The sequence below is a fragment of the Anastrepha obliqua genome, chromosome 6, assembly GCF_027943255.1.
Source record: "Anastrepha obliqua isolate idAnaObli1 chromosome 6, idAnaObli1_1.0, whole genome shotgun sequence".
NCBI lineage: Eukaryota > Metazoa > Arthropoda > Insecta > Diptera > Tephritidae > Anastrepha > Anastrepha obliqua.
Window position 1 is genome coordinate 70842947 of NC_072897.1, and position 17664 is coordinate 70860610.

Consider the following 17664-nt stretch of genomic DNA (forward strand, 5'->3'; position numbering starts at 1 on the left):
GGCTTACAGAAGGTTTTCAGACCGGAGCGTTGTCCTGCAAGAACAAATTCGGCGATCTGGTGACTGACATCCAGAGCATACTTCAATTATGAAGGGAACACTTCTCGAACCTGTAAATAGTGACAGTTGCGCATGTCACAGAGAATGTGAAGATGGAATTGTCGTTGCGCCACCCCACCATGACGAGGTGAGAATAGCGATAACGCGGCTAAAGAACAACAAACATGGCGGCGAGGGGCTGGTATGGTACATGCATCAGCTTTTATGCAAAATATGGTTGGATGAAAACGTACCTGCCATCAGCCAACTAATTGGACCTTATCAGTGTGGCTTTAGACCTGGAAAGTCTACCATAGACCAAATATTCACAATACGCCAAGTCTTGGAAAAGACACATGAAAAGAGAATCGACACATACCATCTTTTCGTCGATTTTAAAGCTGCATTCGACAGTACGGAAAGGAGTTACTTGTATGCCGCGATGTCTGAATTTAGTATTCCCGCACAACTAATACGGTTATGCAAGATGACGTTGCTCAATACCAACAGAATTGGGAAGAAACTCACCGAGCCGTTTGATAACAAACGAGGTTTTAGACAGGGTGACTTGCTGTCGTGTGACTTCTTTAACCTGATATTGGAGAGGATCGTACGAGCCGCAGAACTTAATCGCTCAGGCACAAGATTTAATAAGAGCGTACAATTGTTGGCGTATGCCGATGATATTGACATCATCGGCCTTAACAATCGCGCTGTTAGTTCTGCCTTCTCCAAATTGGATAAAGAGGCAAAGCGATGGGTCTGGTGGTGAACGAGGACTAAACGAAGTACCTCCTGTCATCAAACAAACAGTCGGCGTACTCGCGTATCCGCACCCACGTCACTGTTGACAGTTATAATTTCGAAGTTGTAAAAGACTTCGTTTATTTAGGAACCAGCATTAACTGCCTCCACTGATTTGATGGTCGAGAAGATATTTATCGTAGTTGTTGTTACGGTGCGTGTGTTAAGGTACAGAGTTACCTCTTTATAGCTAAAATTTCTTTTGAAAAAACTACAAAGCCTACTTATTTTCTAGCTTGGATCCATCCGTGTGGAAATCTATTTCCCCTCATTGATGGTCTTTGAAATTGCCACTTTCAAGTAACCGATTTCTTGGTTATAACTGCTCATGGTATAAAGTAAAGAAGCGTGGCTGAACCACCGGGTCTTCCATAGTGCCATACTACTAAGTCTAAGGGCTGAAGCGGCAGCCACGTACTTTCCTACCAGATTTAGAGCAGGTAAGTTTACTAGCACCTCAAGCACTTTCTTTGGGGTGGTTCTTAAAGCGACGGTGATGCATAAAAACGCAGTTTATGGACCTTCCTCAGCAATTTCGTCTAACTTGCGTTTTGAGTTGATGACCAGCACCCAAGTATTCCATATAGTAAAATAGATCGAACTACCGAAGCCAGTGTGTGATACGAAATTTTATTCCCCATTTGATTCCGACCTCTTTTTTGCATAATGTTGGCTTTTTGAGCCCTATTCTCAATATTAGATTTCCACATCCTCTCTAATATGAGTCTTAAGTATTTAACATTCGTTTTCAAAAGAATCTCCACACCCTTGACAATTAGCGGGGAGACTGTGGGCAGCGTTTCCTTGTAAAGAGAATTAGTTCAGTTTTATGCTGCGCCTGTTTGGTCGCCTGGAACTAGTTATTAAATTTATCAATTCGTAAACTCCGAAAATGATAGGGTTTATTTGACAGACCATACGATAATTTAAGTCAACGATTAGCCTCCAAGAGGCTGTTTATCTGGGCCTTTATGACTTTGAGTGCAGTGGTGGTGCTATGCACTCGACGGAAACCATGCTGTTGGGGGGCTGGGGCTAGATGTTTCGTAAAGAGCGGGAGTAGGAGGGCTTCAAGTGTCTTCTCCACTAGGGAAAGGAGACTTATTGGGCGATAATATTCCCCTTGGTTGGCGGGTTGCCCAGGTTTCAGGTGTGGGGCCACTCACCCTGCTTTCCACTTGTCAGGGATGATGAGAGTGGCCAAGGACAGATTGAAGAAACTTGTGCGAAATCCTACTCGCAATGGTCCCAGGTGCTTCAGCATCCGCGTGTTCAGTCCGTCGGGGCCAATGGCTTTAGATGATTTTGCTTTATTGATGGCCCCCTGAACCTCGTCGCTGGAGAAAGCAAGTGGCGCACTGTCGTTCGGGACGATGCAGTGTAAACAGTCGGCTAAAATAGCTCGCGCATCGCTTCGGGTTCGACGAAATACAACCGTTCATGATGATTGCCACCTTGTCGTGGTGCTTCGTGGGGTTCGACAGAGACCTTACTCACACCAGCTGTGAGATTGCAGGTCTTTAGATGCTCAACCCATTTGGTCAGCTTATGTTGGTCTACCAAAGCCGGCCCAATTAGCTTTGTTAAAGTTAATATAGAATCGTGATTCGTGGAAACGAAGTCGGCAGGTCTCTCAGTCGAGACGATAATATGCAAGTGGTCTGATTAAACTGCCGAATACTGCTAATTTTTTTCAAGCACAAGTCTTTGCAATTCTGCAGGCATGCAAAATGCTTAGAAACCGCGAAAGCGGGGTATGGGTGTGCAGGTAAAATTTCTCTAATCTGGGTTCCAGGACATAGGATAATAGAGGGATATGAAATTGCTGATGAGCTTGCCAGGAAGGGGACTGAACTGACCTCAGAGACCTCGTACCCGGACATCGGCATCCCCTTGACTGTTGTAAGAGAGGAACTGCACAAATTATTTCTCAGGAAAGCGCAGAAAAGAAGGAGCTCCATTTCTTCATGTGCTGTCGGCACAACTAGCAAGTGCAGCACTCAGACATCAATTAAGCCCATTGTACTACACTTGGATTCCCTTTTAATGTTCTTTAAGCATACCCGATCTCCGGAGAAATCTGAGTAGATCTTGTGGTGCCAAGGAGCCAAGATGGTTGCTTCTTAACACATCAGTGCCAAAGACCTCAAACCTGATTCGAGCGAATTCGGGGCAGACTCACAGGAAGTGGGCCCCGTCTCATCCTCCTCTTCACAAGCTGAGCAGAGTACACTGTGCTTCGCCCACAGAAAGTGGCCCGTCATTAGACCAACCAGCCACGGTTTGCGACAGTCGATCGGACATGACAGGTAACATCAGTTTAGTCCATCTGCAGCCTCCCTCAGCCTGCCCAGCTCGCTTGTGGGTGGTAGTTACCCATTTGCTAACCGTGGCTGTGATGGCCGCAGAAGGGAGTGGCAAAGCTTGCTCTGGGCCAAAGAAGTTGGCCTCAGAGCCCATCTTAGCTAAGGAGTCAGAGGTCTCGTTACCCGCGATATCCACGTCTCCCGGGACCCATGTTAGCATCAGGCTATTATGTCTACCGACATGGTTCAGCCTGTATTTACAGGACTTGAGTACCCCTGATTGTGGTTGGGGGGCTACCTAAGGCCATAAGCGCAGCTTGGCTGTCGCTGCAGACACACCCCTCCATCGTTTTTCCACAACAAAGTTCATCGCTTCTTGAACTGCATACACCTCCGCTTGAAACACAGATGCATGCATTCCAAGAGCAAAGTGCAGTTTTGTCCCGCTCGAGTCCACGTACCCCAGAGCCGCAGCCATGCTCGGTCCTGGAGCCATTCATAAAAATGCGAAGACAGTGTTTGCCGGGCTCAATTTTCTGAGTTTGACCACAACTGAGTCTCTGGCAGCACTACACTGTATCTCTTTTCAATTACGACTCTTGATGGCATGGAGTCAAGGCATGGAGAGAATCGTTGGATCGACGTCGATGCCTTCTCTGTTTTCCAATGCCGGACAGGGGCCGTACCAGTTCCCATTGTGTTTCAGCCTGCAGATGGCCTTCAAGGCCTCTCCTTGGATGAAAGCATCAAGTGGTGGCAAACCAATCAGAGCATCTAATGCCATGCCTGAAGTAGTCGGAAAAGCTCCGGTGCAACAGATGGCCACAGTGCGTGGTAGTCTCAATAAGAGAGTCTACTTATCCAGACCACTGATGCATAGGTGATAATAGGTCTTATCATAGCCGTGTATATCCATAAGACTTTATTAGGAGAAAGATCCCACGTTTTCCCAAAGACACCTTTGCACTGCCAGAAAGCTTTCATTGCTTTGGATGTCTTTGTTTCAACGTGTGATTTCCATAGGAGCTTACTATCGAGGATTACTCCAAGATATTTAATTTCCTTGAATAGCTGGATTGTGACTCCTTTTAGCTTAGGCAGAACGAGTCGATCAAGCTTCCTCCTTCTGGTGAAGAGGACAATGCCAGTCTTGGCGGGATTTTCCGATAGTCCATTCGCACAGCACCACGTGTCAATCAGATCCAGAGTTTTCTGCACTTTCCTGCAGATGTTCTTAAGCGAAGGGCCCGTTACCAAACAAACAACATCGTCCGCATATGCTTGTGCGTAGACTCCCGAATCGTTTAAGGGGGTGTGCAGAGGATCGATTGCCATGCACCAGAGTAATGGAGACAGCACACCGCCTTCGGGGCAGCCTCTATTAACCCCGGATGACACCAGCAGATCTTCCTCTGCCTGCACCGAGACGATTCTTTGGGCCAGCATCCAATGAATCCAATTCACTATCACCCGGTCTACGCCGTACCTACTAGCAGAGCTATACATACTGTCAAAAGTGGTATTATCAAACGCCCCCTCTATGTCTTAAAATATGCCCATAGCGTAGGCCCTCTTGTCGATGGCCTGCTCTACCCTAGCAACAAGGTTTTGCAGTGCTGACTCGCAGGATTTTCCACTTTGATAGGCATGCTGAAATGGAGACAGAGGGTGAGCCTTCAGCGACTTCTGACGTACGCGCCATTCCACCAGTCGTTCGAGACTTTTCAGTATGAAAGAAGTCATGCTGATGGGTCTAAAGCTTTTGGGGCTGGTGTAGTCGTCCTTCCAACCTTTGGGATGAAAGGCAACGCACCAGTCATGCCGAGAAGGCGTAACAGCTCTGACAACAGCCTCTATCGGCGGCTGACGCTTATCTGATTACCAGGAAAGTGAGATTCCATCAGCAAGCTGAGTGTCTCACTTTGCCGCTCCGTAAAGTAATTGGGCCGGCTTCACGGAATTCAATGAGGACATCTTCGCCGCTCTTTTCATCCCCACTGGTGTGCGCGCAGGTGAACGCGCATTCCGCAAGGTGCTCACAGCTGCTGCGGCTCGCTTCATTCCAGCTGGAAGCTTTAAGAACATCTGTCCACATTTCCCAGCCGAAGCAGTCAGCTTGGCAAACGAGCGTGACCACCTACCCTAAGCCGATCCCGGGGATCCCCGCATAAGGGATCTCAATTTGGAGATCCGGCATTTGGTAGATCAACACAAGCGGAATAAATGGGTTGAGCACCTGAAGACCTGTAACCTCACCTCTGGGGTGAGTAAGCTCTGGTCCACCGTTAGGTCCCTGTCGAACCCGACGAAGCACAACGATAAGGTAGCTATCACCTTCAAGATGCGCGAGCTATTTTAGCCGGCTTTTTATACTGCATCCTCCGGCCGACAGAACCAAGCGTCGTGCTACCAGAAGGCTGCACAAACTGACGAACGACTCTCCTTTCCCCAGTAGTGAAGACATTTGAAGCCCTCCTACTCCTACTCCCACTCTTCACGAAACACCTGGCCCCAGCCCCACATCAGCACGGCTTCCGACGAGTGCATAGCACCACCACTGCACTCACCGCCATGAACGCCCACATAAACCGCGGGCTTAACCAAAACCGCCCCTGCGAGAGGACTGTCCTAGTAGCGTTGGACTTGAAAAAGGCTTTCGACACAGTCAGCCATTCCACGCTACTAGATGAGATTTATCAGTCGACACTCCCGCCAGGGCTGAAGAGGTGGTCCGCAAGCTACCTGAGTGGTCGTCACTCGTCAGTGATTTTTCGAGATCAAACATCGAAGCGGAGGAAGATAAAGCAAGGTGTACCACAGGATGGTGTCCTCTCTCCCTTGCTGTTCAACTTCTACAACTCGAAACTCCCCCAACCACCAGAGGGAGCCTCCCTGGTTACATACGCTGTCGACTGGACGATAATGACGTCGGGTAATGACATCGATGGCCTGTGTTCCAAAGTGAACAACTACCTCACCGATCTCTCTCGCTTTTTCACTGGGAGGAATCTCCAACTTTCCCCCACTAAGTCCACGGCGACCCTCTTTACCACCTGGGCAAAGGAGGTCAAGCTATCCCTTAAGGTAAAAGTCGATGACACACCAATTCCGACGGTAAACAACCCCAAAATTGTGGGTGTAACCTTCGACAGGTTGCTCTCCTTCTCACCGCACACAACCGCAATTGCCACTAAGGTCCAAAACCGCAACAAGGTCCTCAAATCGCTTGCCGGCAGCACTTGAAGCAAAGACAAAGAATTGTTGCTATCGACATTTAGGGCAATTGGCCGACCGGTTCTAAACTATGCAGCGCCTGTTTGGTCGCCTGGAACCAGTGATTCGCAGTGGACGAAGTTTCAGACCAGCCAAAACACTGCATTAAAGACCGCGACAGGATGTCTTCTGATGTCACCTATACAACACCTACATGATGAGGCCCTAATGCCGCCGATTAAGCAGCATGACAAATTGCTCAGTAAGTAGTTTGTGCTAAGGTGTTACCGCAGGCCTCACCCATGCAGACACTTGCTCGAGCCTGAGCCACTTCCCAGGCACATCAGGAGGCATTTCCTCAACTACGCGGACGAGATCTCAGACAAAACCAACAGACATCGACTGGAGCGGACAGTGTACAGACAGGCCATAAACGACATTCATCGGGAGACTCCCACCACCTTCTTAAGCTCCCGACCACGAATGCCGTTATCGGAGTCGAACCACCACCAATCGCAGACGAAGAGCTCCAACATCCCCGAGAGTCCCGCGTAACCTTGGCACAATTACGTTCTGGATATTGTAGCAGGTTAAACTCCTACTTATCCTGAATCGACCCCAACATACTAAACATATGTCCAGTCTGTGAAGGCACCCCGCACGACACTAACCACCTTTTCACATGTCCCATTAAGCCCACTCATCTAACACCCCTCTGTCTCTGAACCCAACCCGTCGAAACAGCTAGTTTCCTGGGCTTACCGTTAGATGAGCTAGACGAAGACGACCGGTGATTACGCTACACTGACAGGAAAAAGGTACTGCTACAACAACAACAACAACAACAAATACTCAGAAAGTCCTTTGGACTCCACGCCATTCAATTTCCGCACTCGTAGCTGTGTACCGGTCACTGGACAATCGGCACACACGCGAAAAAGCTAGGGTTACCATTTAACCACCATTGCAGAAGCTGTGGGACCTTTCAAAAGAGACTGTTGAGCACTTTCTCTGTAAATGTCCGGATGTGGCAGCTAGACGATTAAGGTCACTGGGTGATCCTTTCTTCGACAGCCTGGGGCAGTGCGCCAACCTAAATCCCATCAATCTTGTCCATTATATCAACAGCACTGGCTGGCTGTAGATATCTGCTTGTTGGAGGTCTTATAATGACAGCAAAAGTCAATTTAGTGCTACTGGAGGAGTGCCAGTGTAGCACTTCAGCCATTTCATCTACCTATCTACCTGAAAATAAAAAAAACCATTATTGGGAACACTTTGTCAAATTACGAAAAAATGTCAGTTACTGATACCACCTTATTCATTGAAATATTTCTGAAACCCCGGAAATTTAATTTTACTCTGGTGTACATATGTCTTTAAAAGTTCATCCATTTGAATTGCATTAAATAAGTTTAATAAAATTCAGTAAAAATATGTTTTGATTCTATCTCATTTTAGTTTATTTAAATTTTTGGAAAACTTAACGTTTTAAAATATTTCACTGTTAACTAAAACACATTTCTACATTACATGTAGCTATGTAACATGTACGAAATGGAGTAAACGCTTTGAATTCTTGTAGAAACTTACAACTACAAAGCATTACGAGTGTTGATGGCCGAACGTTATAACGAGGGGAAGGAATGCGCCACATATTAAAATTATAAGTTCACTGATGCGCATTCCTTTCGAGCTGCCGCGCGTAGTGTTCCCATTGGAGGAACGTAAATCAACCTTTGATTCGATTTCGTTCAAAGCACTATCCAGCGGGCGGTAGCCGTACTGTTCATGCAAATGTAGACGGTTATCACCAGAACTTTGTGTGAGTTCTGGCAGTACATGTACTGTTGCTACATACAAAAATGTTCCAGCTGAAAAAAGCATAGCGATGCCGGTGGCATTTAAGGTATTTAACGTTTCTTTCTGTTCTTGTCCAATGCCGAAATACGTCAGCAGCGTCAATAATGGGGCCGATAGAGAAAATATGAGCAGGTGCTTGCGTATTTGTTGGCGTTCAATTTTTTCATGTAAAAGAAAACTAACAAGACCAAAGGCGGCCGGCGCCTTATGAAGCATAATAGCTAAAAATACAATCATTTCGACATCTTGATGGCTAGTGGTAGCGGCAGCTCCCAACGCCACTCCATCAGCTGAAATTAAGGAGTTTATATGAATGTAGTCCCACTCAAATGCAAAATAAATTAAGTTTTTTCGGACGTACCAGCAGCGTGTACGACTAAGCCCAATGTCGCGGTTATATTTTTATCATTTACGTTGTTTACGCTTTTGTGTTGCGATATTTGATCAACCAGCATCATAAATACAAATCCCAGTACAAGTGATAAACCAATCGTACGGGAAAACTCAGGTTCTGCTCTGTAACCATTGTGTAAATGGTCCGTTGTGGAAGGAATAACAGACTTCTCAAATTTGAGATCACCAGTCGTGGTTGTTTCTGGCAGACTATTTTTATTCGGGTCTATGTACATCGAGCGAACTCCTTCGGGAATAATGACGGTCAATGCGGTACCTACCAATAAACCTGCACCCAAAACCGTTACAAACTTTAGCTTTTCCTGAAAATAGTTAAAAAAAACTATTTTTTAACGTATATGTTTGTAAATATCTACAAATATATTAGGTATGTATTTCGCTTTCTTTAAATAGGCAAAGAATTCGAAATTGTCAGAAAAGTGAAATGGTAAGGATTAGTTAATTACCCAATGAATTGGATTATTGTGTTCCAAACTAATGTAGCACACACTAGAAGTTAACAGTCCAAACTTTAATTTAAAACCCTACTTCCCTACACTAATTTAATCTACCTCACATCCACTTAATACATACCAGTGGTTATTCCATTTTTGTAGCAATAAATAATAACGCTATGAAAATTATTCTTGTGCATATGCAAACTCTAAACTATGCATGAAGAATAAAAGACAAGAGAAAACAAGCAAAACATTAGTAAACATTTTTGATATTAGACAGCGGCATTATTCGTTATATAACATATCGAATCAAAAATAACTTTATATAATATTATATTTAAACAACGCTGTTTGCTTTTTGTTAGAAAACCATACTTTAAGATACATATATTGCTTGACAAATTAAATCTTGCCATAAATTTTGTGACAAGTTTTACAATGCATACGGCGAGAGCAAATTCGCAGAAAAAAGTTCCGTTATTTTTGCTTTTGTTCGTATGCATTGTCTACTCATAAATTACACTCAGTTTCGTGGCAAATTTGGCTTGCTAACAATGGATTGTGGAACTAAGGAAAATCGTATTGCAGTGATTGCTTTGCATAAGTGTGCAAGTGAAATCTACGAATTGCTGAAAAAACTTAATGTTTCGAGATTGTTTGTTTACAGCAAGATCAATCGTTTTTCCCAAATGTCTGAAGTGACAGGCGGAATAAGATTTGGTCGTCCTCACGTGTTTCGAACCAGTGTAGACATAAAAGTCGTTCGAGAAAGAATTCGAAGAAATTACCTTCGAAAGCAGAAAATCATGTCCAAGCAAACGAATGTATCAACCAGATCCATGGCAAGACTAATTAGAGATGATCTCCACATGAAAGACTTGCGTCGTTCAACTAGTCATCTTTTGACAACGCGCTTAAAGAAAATTAGACTCGACAGATGCAAGCAGATCTTCGGTTTGCGCGATTCTTCAGTCCAAAGTTTCATGAATTTCATGATTACGCTAAACCTAGAAATTTTAATTCAAATTTTTCGCTTAATTTTAAGTTATGCGGTTTTTTGAAACTGAGCAGTCTTTTGTTGAACAGCAACTGGGATTCCTTGTTTCAACATCTTGACGTTTCTAATTGTTTCGAGATTTTTAGAACTGCTGTGGTAGACGTTTGTAGAAGTCGTTCCCACGACAGTCGGTTCTACGTTAACGGAACGACCCGAATTTGCGTTGTTCAAACTTCGAAATAAGAGAAACAAATTTCTTCGTAAATTCAAAATATGTAAAAACTCAAATTTCTTTGCTCTGTATAAAGAATATGATAAGAAATTCGTGTTTAAATAATTTTTTACACAGAAACTACGTTCTTTGATTTGAAGAAAATTAAAAATCTAATCCAAAAGCGTTTTCGAATTTGTATTATAAATTCGAAGAAATCTGTTTCCAATATTCCGTCCGTTCCGTTTTTTCGGTGACAAAGCTGCTAATACTTCAGCCGATACCGCTAATCTCTTCGCTGAGTATTGCCCACTGAAGATGTCTTTAGAGGCATTACTCGACTTAAATCTTCTTCAAACACAGATATTGATGGTTTGTCAAGTCACTAAATGCGGGTACTTTTATTGATGCCTGCAAATTGACTTTCATTTCACCCATTTTCAAGAGCGGTAATAAGAACGATATTAGTAACTACAGGCTTATTTCAAAGCTTTCCGCCACTGCAAAGCTTTTTGAATGCATGATCCAGGACAAATTGCTTGTTGCTGTCAAGAACATGGTGCGTCCGGAGCAGCATCTGGACCGGACAGTATTTAGACAGTCAATAAACGACATTCACCGGGAGACCGTCACCACCTTCATGAACTCCCTTCCTGTCGAAACAGCATGGCTTGTTGTTGTTGTAGCAGCATAAATATTCCCCATATTTACATACGGGGAATGCTGCTGGGTTGACAGTCCTTGGCCGGATATAAATCCGGGTCGTTTCGGTAACGTAGAACCGACTGTAGTGGAAACGGAGCAGATAGCTTCTTTCCTGGCCGCTCAGCAGTGTCTTATTTAGCTGTATTTTCGGATGATTTTATCGCTGCCTTCCAATCAGGGCACCATGGCACCACTCTTGCTTTTCGTCAGCGAGATTCCCTCTTTATGCATACGACGTTAAGATTTTTTCTACGATTACTAGCTCGCTCGACTCTGAATTGATGCAAATTGATTTAGATAATTTCAGCAATTGGTGTATCAATAATCATCTATCGCTCAACTTAAATAAGTGCTTCCAAATTATCTTTTCCAAGCGTGCCAATGTTATTTACTCCTCTTATCACGCATCATGAACACCCCTGTCACGTGTAAGTGAAATTAAAGACTTGGATGTAATACTTGATTCGAAGCTTACTTTTCCTAGCCATATAAATTTAAGTATTGCCAAATCTTACGCCATGCTTGCTTTTGTTAGGAGTCATAGCTCCGATTTCTCCGACCCTTATACGCTGAAGCTTTTGTAAACCCGTTTGTGCGCTCCTTCATTTGGTATCCGTTATACGTGCCATGCTGCTAGAATTGAAGAAATCCAAAAAGTGTTCTTACATTTCGCACTGCGTAATTTACGCATTTTGGATCCTATCCCTACATATGAAGCGCGATGTTTATTGATCAACTTAAAATCATTGCAGAGCAGGAGAGTAATCCTATCTATATCTTTCATTTTTTGACCTAATCCGTGGTACTTCTTGAAAGGATTTTCTTTAATATTCCGGGCAGAGCTCTACGTGGTTCGGAGTTCTTCTATGCCTAAATTTGTTAAGATAGATTTTTCATTTTCAAAAGATCACCTATTGAAATCATTGAATATTTATTGTAAATAGTTTAATTGTACTTCCTTTTTTTATTGCCTATTAAACTTAAAATATGTTCACTTAGCCTATAAAAACCTACTATATTCACAGGCTAAATAAATAAAATATACACATACAACAATTAAAAATATTTCTATAAATAGTGAAAATTTAGAATAAAAAATTGCGCCATTTTAAGCCTAAATCTTCGCCTGGGGCGCTTATAAATCTTCCAATGAAACAACATTTTCATAAATAGTGTGAATTATAAAATCTTAGTTAAATGCTTGTTGTGTTAACAATTGCGGTACACAATTCTCTCAATGATATTTCGGGCCAATAAGCAAATACGCTCGTAAAAACTTAAAGTTTACCCTTTCCCCGGGATTTCTATGGTGACCCAAGAAGGTTGGGACTTTTCTATTTCCAATGGTGGGACCTTGCTTTTTCTAATGGGCGTGGTGGGCGGTGATACGCCCCCTCCTACATAAATACATTGTGGTATTAGTGGAAAGTTTTGCCTCCCCAGTGGTCTGTAGAAAAATTAGTACGAAAGTTTGGACTGTCCTCTTTCTCGCGGAGTTTTATATACCACGTCCAATCCACCTTCGCAAAACACTCTTACATCAGTGGATAATTAACTAAACATTTCCCAAGCAAAATGGTTCTATATACCTCGCTTAATTTCATCACTAGTGGAATCATACCAGCCATATATGAACCGACAAGCATTACAGCTACCAGTAAAACAAGCATGACCGTTTCTTCCGTCATTCTGTGCGTCTATTATTATATTTGCTTCTAACTTATTGACGTTTTTTTGAAAATAAAACACTTCCAAATGCTAAAATAATTACATACACGGTTAAAAATGCAGCTAACGAATTATTTTACAGCATTTGGTATTGTTTCTTTTTATAGTTTCGCTTATTTGTTATCTGGATATAAGGAGACTAGTTTTACTTGCCACGCTCAAAAACTTCTGTACTTTAATTCAGATGTTAAAGTAATGCAGTACTAGTTCGTAAATGTCGTTATGTGTGAGACGTATGTATGTACATTGTTACTGCTTTATTTATCAAGCGAAACACTGAGTTTCATTTTTAACTTAAATATCTTGTATGAATACAAGCACATCCGCATTAACAAAAAAAAATCTCAAACTCAATTGATAATAGTTAAATAAAAAACTCTCATTTACAAAGTAACTGTTTTCTACATTCGGAACGATTACTTCACTCCAATATAGAAAAATTAACACAGGGTAAAAGCCAAAAACCACAATAGAACTGCTGTGGTCTAAAGCTTAAAAATAATCGAAAGGGCAATCAATAATCGAAGGATTTTATGTTCTGCTCACAGTCGTTGCCGTTGAAATTAAAGGAAAGAATACTGCGAATATGGGTATTTTCCAAAACGCCTGTTGCTTTGTGTCTGAACAAAAGGCCTCTTCTATTCGCCATTTCTCCGTTCGCTACCTTGATGCTCGATTAAGGGCCCGACCCATTCAGTGCTAATATTTTGTTTTTGAATAGTCGACTTCAAAATTTCTATAAGCATCTTAAATGCGCTTGTAGACAATCTATAAAATGTCTGAAATTTATAATCATTTGTGTAAGCAAAACTCTGAAATTTGTTATCATTCTCTAATAACTCCCTAGTGGCAATGAATAATCTGCTGTTTAAGTTATTCCTAATGTATGGATGCACCCAGAGCCTCCTTTTTCTTTTATTTCTCCTCCGATAGAGAAGATAATACAATAAAATAAATAAATAAAAACAAAGTCCCTCTTCGTAGCTTGACATATTGACAACTCGTACTTGTACGATAGCCAGTTGCATTGTGTGCGGACAAGCAGGCGTATCGGTATCGTCGCTACCTTTCAAAATAAAGTAGTGCCGCTGACGATACGATACGTGTGCGAAGGCCCTAACGTAACGAAAAATTCGCATGCGGAAGCAAAATTTATCAAGTAAGATTCGCCGCTACCGATTATGGCTATAGCTCATTCAACTGGTATAATAGCTCCTGATGACGCTCCAGCATGCATGTCCTGCAGCTTATATGTGTGCGTGTCGGGTGACACACGAACTTGCTTCGTGTCACACATACGTGTTGTCGGCTTTTGCATGATGAAAATCAAAAATTTTAGATATTAGCGTCATGCACCCGACTCGCACACATATAAGCTGTAGGACATGCATGCTTGAGCGTCACAGGAGCTATAACTCACTATCGCACAAACACATGTAATGTAAGGCAGGTCTATTCCAGCGTTGCCAACATATGTTCAATTATACAGTTGCATAATCTATTCGCCTCTTACTAACGCTTGGCGAAGAGAAGTGGCCTAAAGTAACATGTTCCTAAACACAACCCTGAAACATTTGACGATGTCTGGTGTTCGCAAATGTATCGTTGATATTCTCGATATTCAACAAAAAACAACCAAATTGCCACATAAAAAAAATTTATGACTCATTTTAATATTCAAAGTAAATAAAATATTCCAAAACATGACTGCGAAGCATAACTTTACAAAGCATCAGGATTTTACTGATTCGATGTATAGGGGAAGTGGGGATACTTGATCACGAGGGATACTTGATCAAATTACAGTTTTCACTAACCTATATTATTTAAATAATAAATAATAAATAATATTTAAATAATATAGGTTAGTGAAAACTGTAATTTGATCAAGTATCCCTCGTGATCAAGTATCCCCCACTTCCCCTACATTCGATACACTCTTGTACACTTTACGTCGTTTCCTTTTAATTCGTCTTGTGCAAATACACATGCCAGAAAATGTATCCGTACACAAAGAAATGAAAGCAACATATTAATAAATTCATTGTAAAAATAACTTAAACATTTTAAACTTTTATGAAGAATGTTTTGTCAGTAAATTTTCTACAATATCTGTACATTTTTTCCTAAGTGCTTCTTTAATTTAATATTTTACAGAACAAGAACAATAAACTTCACTTTCACGAAGCTGTTGTGGCATATCCATACACAATAATGGTTTTGTTTTAGTTCCTAATTTATTTTCCCATATTCCTAACATTACTTTGTTATTTTAAGGTTTTTGTGTACAAGTTATTTTAAAGTTTTTGTAGCGCTCGAAACTAAGGAAATTAGTGTTGGCGAGAGGAAAATTATACTTATCACCCGACACGCACACATATAAGCTGCAGGACATGCATGCATGAGCGTATGGCGCAGCTATAATGAGAAACATCAAAATAAAAACTAAATAAAATGGATGCCGGCAAAGAAATTAGGTCTGTAAACATAATTCTAATAAAATGTTTGTTAAATATTATTAATTATGAACTCATTTTAAAGAAAAAGCGTGTGTCCATAAACGTTTTGTCCTCTTATTACTTATTATAAAATGTAATATAGAATTTCCCATGCTTATTGCTATCATAATTTTTTCATACGGGTTTCCTCAAACTGTTCTTTACTAACAGCAATGTGCGCAATTAAATTAGCTATTTCTTCTCCTTGTACTTTCTTCATAAATAAAAAAAAAAAATAATTGGCGCGTACACTTCTGTTAGGTGTTTGGCCGAGCTCCTCCTCCTATTTGTGGTGTGCGTCTTGATGTTGTTCCACAAGTTTCAAGCCGACTCCGAACGGCAGATATTTTTATGAGGAGCTTTTTCATGCAGAAATACACTCGCAGTGATGATTTCTAGCTTATGCATGATAATGATCCCAAACATTCGGCATATAATGTTAAGCCCGTCCCAATCCCCAGACCTCATTTTCACTAAGCATTTGTGCGATTTACTGGAGCGCACGAACCGTCAGCATAGCATAACCTCCAAGGAAATGCTTAATAACGTAATGGTTAATGAATGGAGCAAAATTACCAAAGATGATACTTCTAAATTGGTCCATTCCATGCCACATCGACTTGCGGAGGTCTTCAAGCGGAAAGGTTATCTCACAAGTTGCTAACACCTTATTCACATTTCTCGTGAAAGTTTAAAATGGTTTGGGGTTTTTTTTTTAATATGTTGCTTTCATTTCTTTGTGTACGGATACTTTTTTTGGCAAGTGTTTATGTATTATAGTATGTTTCTTATGAGAGCACTGTCAAAATAAATCACATTGGCTGAATAGATCTTGCATATGCATGTGTATGTAATCTTATCAAAAACTGGGCTTTGGCTTATGTAAATACTGTTGCAATGGCGAAGTTTCGCGAACCGACTGGCAACAAGAGCGAACGAGATGTCAAACAAAAACATGAATCAGTCTTGATGTCGACAGCCAATAGCGAGACAGAGCAGGCAGAGCAGTCGACAGGTGACTACATCGCACAAACAGGGTTTAGAAAGATACACCAACAGCAGAACTTGCCAGAAGAAGAAATTACGATAGTTAATAAGCAAGGCAGATTGAGTACTGAAGGTGGAGCCATTAAACAATTACTCTAATCTGACGTCTGGTAACATTGAGATTTGTGAAATTAAAACTAAACAAACTAATGCTAACGAAATGTCGTGTGTTGTTAAAGCGCAAATGAATGTTTGTTAAAGCACAAATTAATACAAAGCCCCTAAATGCACTTTTTTGCGTTTTTATGCGGAAGACACCGTGGCGTCACGAAACAGTCACCTGATTTTTCGCCATTTTGACAAGCCTGACTTCAGCTCCCTTCGCAATACAAAACAAGCAAACAAAAGTAGGAGAAATTATGTGTTTGTGAAAATTCAGTAAATGGCCCGGTAACATTATGATTTGTGACATTAAAACTAAACAAACTAATGCAAACGGTCTCCTTCGATTCCGTCCTCACCTACATCTGGGCGAATCCATTTCCGTGTCCAGGATAAGATGGAGGACAAAGCGTAAATATACTCAGTCTCATGACTGATGTAATATTTACACAGATAAATCTGCAGCATAGCAAAGCGTCTACGGCTCTCCTGTGCCGTAGGCATGCAAAACTGCAAACAAACTCACACATAATACTTATACAAGAACCATGGGCATGACACAAGCGTATCTGTGGTCTAGGTGATATGTCGTGGGAAGAAATGAAGTCATTGTGAAGAGAGCATGTGTTATCATGCCGCGGTTGATCAAAGACACGATGTTAAAAGAGCTATGCTCTGGAGATATCGTTGTTGCAAAAGTAATGTACTGGAAGAGTGGGAACAGTGTCGAAGCCATCATAGTTTCGGCCTACCTACCCTACGACTCTTTACAGCCACCTCCTTCGAGGGAGCAGAGAAAAGTAGTCAAGTATGCAAAATCCAATAATCTGGGGCTAATAGTGGTCTGTGATGCAAATTCACAGAACATTGTATGGGGAAGCAGCAAATGCAACCCCAGAGGTCTCAAGTAACTGGATTTTATCCTGTCATCTGATTTGGTCATTCAAAACACTGGTAACAAACCAACTTTTGTGACCAAAAAGAGACAAGAGGTGATTGATTTAACACTTACCAATAGGTCAGCTGGAAATCAAATCAACCGATGACGAGTGTTGGAAGAGGACTCTCTTTCTAATCATCGTCTTATCGAATTCCGACTGGGAATTGACACAATATCAATACCTTCCGGTAGGAATCCTCGAAATGTGGACTGGGACAGGTATGGTGAGCTTGTAACAGAGCGATTACCAAACCGAAAAAACTTAAATTAGTAGAAATGATTGAATATGCTACTGAGAAATTAGAAGGTATTTTAATAAATTGAAAACCCAAACAGAAGAGGACTGGGCTAATCATCGAC

The 17664-nt window shown here is 41.7% G+C and overlaps 1 protein-coding gene across 7 annotated transcripts; it reads right to left on the bottom strand.

Moving 5' to 3' along the window:
- Positions 1 to 7797: 7797 nt before the first annotated feature.
- Positions 7798 to 13245, bottom strand: LOC129249868 (zinc transporter ZIP9). Of its 7 annotated transcripts, XM_054889537.1 has the most exons (4): positions 12871 to 13136; positions 12579 to 12747; positions 8587 to 8941; positions 7798 to 8515 (listed from the first exon to the last, which is right to left on the bottom strand). In XM_054889537.1, the coding sequence occupies exons 2-4, from the start codon at positions 12675 to 12677 to the stop codon at positions 7968 to 7970; spliced, it is 1002 nt and encodes a 333-aa protein (XP_054745512.1). In that variant the 5' UTR covers positions 12678 to 12747; positions 12871 to 13136; the 3' UTR covers positions 7798 to 7967. The 7 variants fall into 7 exon arrangements, with proteins under 7 accessions (XP_054745512.1, XP_054745517.1, XP_054745516.1 ...); XM_054889542.1 differs by lacking the exons at positions 12579 to 12747; positions 12871 to 13136 and adding an exon at positions 13143 to 13245; XM_054889541.1 differs by lacking the exon at positions 12579 to 12747 and having other exon boundaries at positions 13105 to 13202.
- Between the last annotated feature and the right edge of the window lie 4419 nt (positions 13246 to 17664).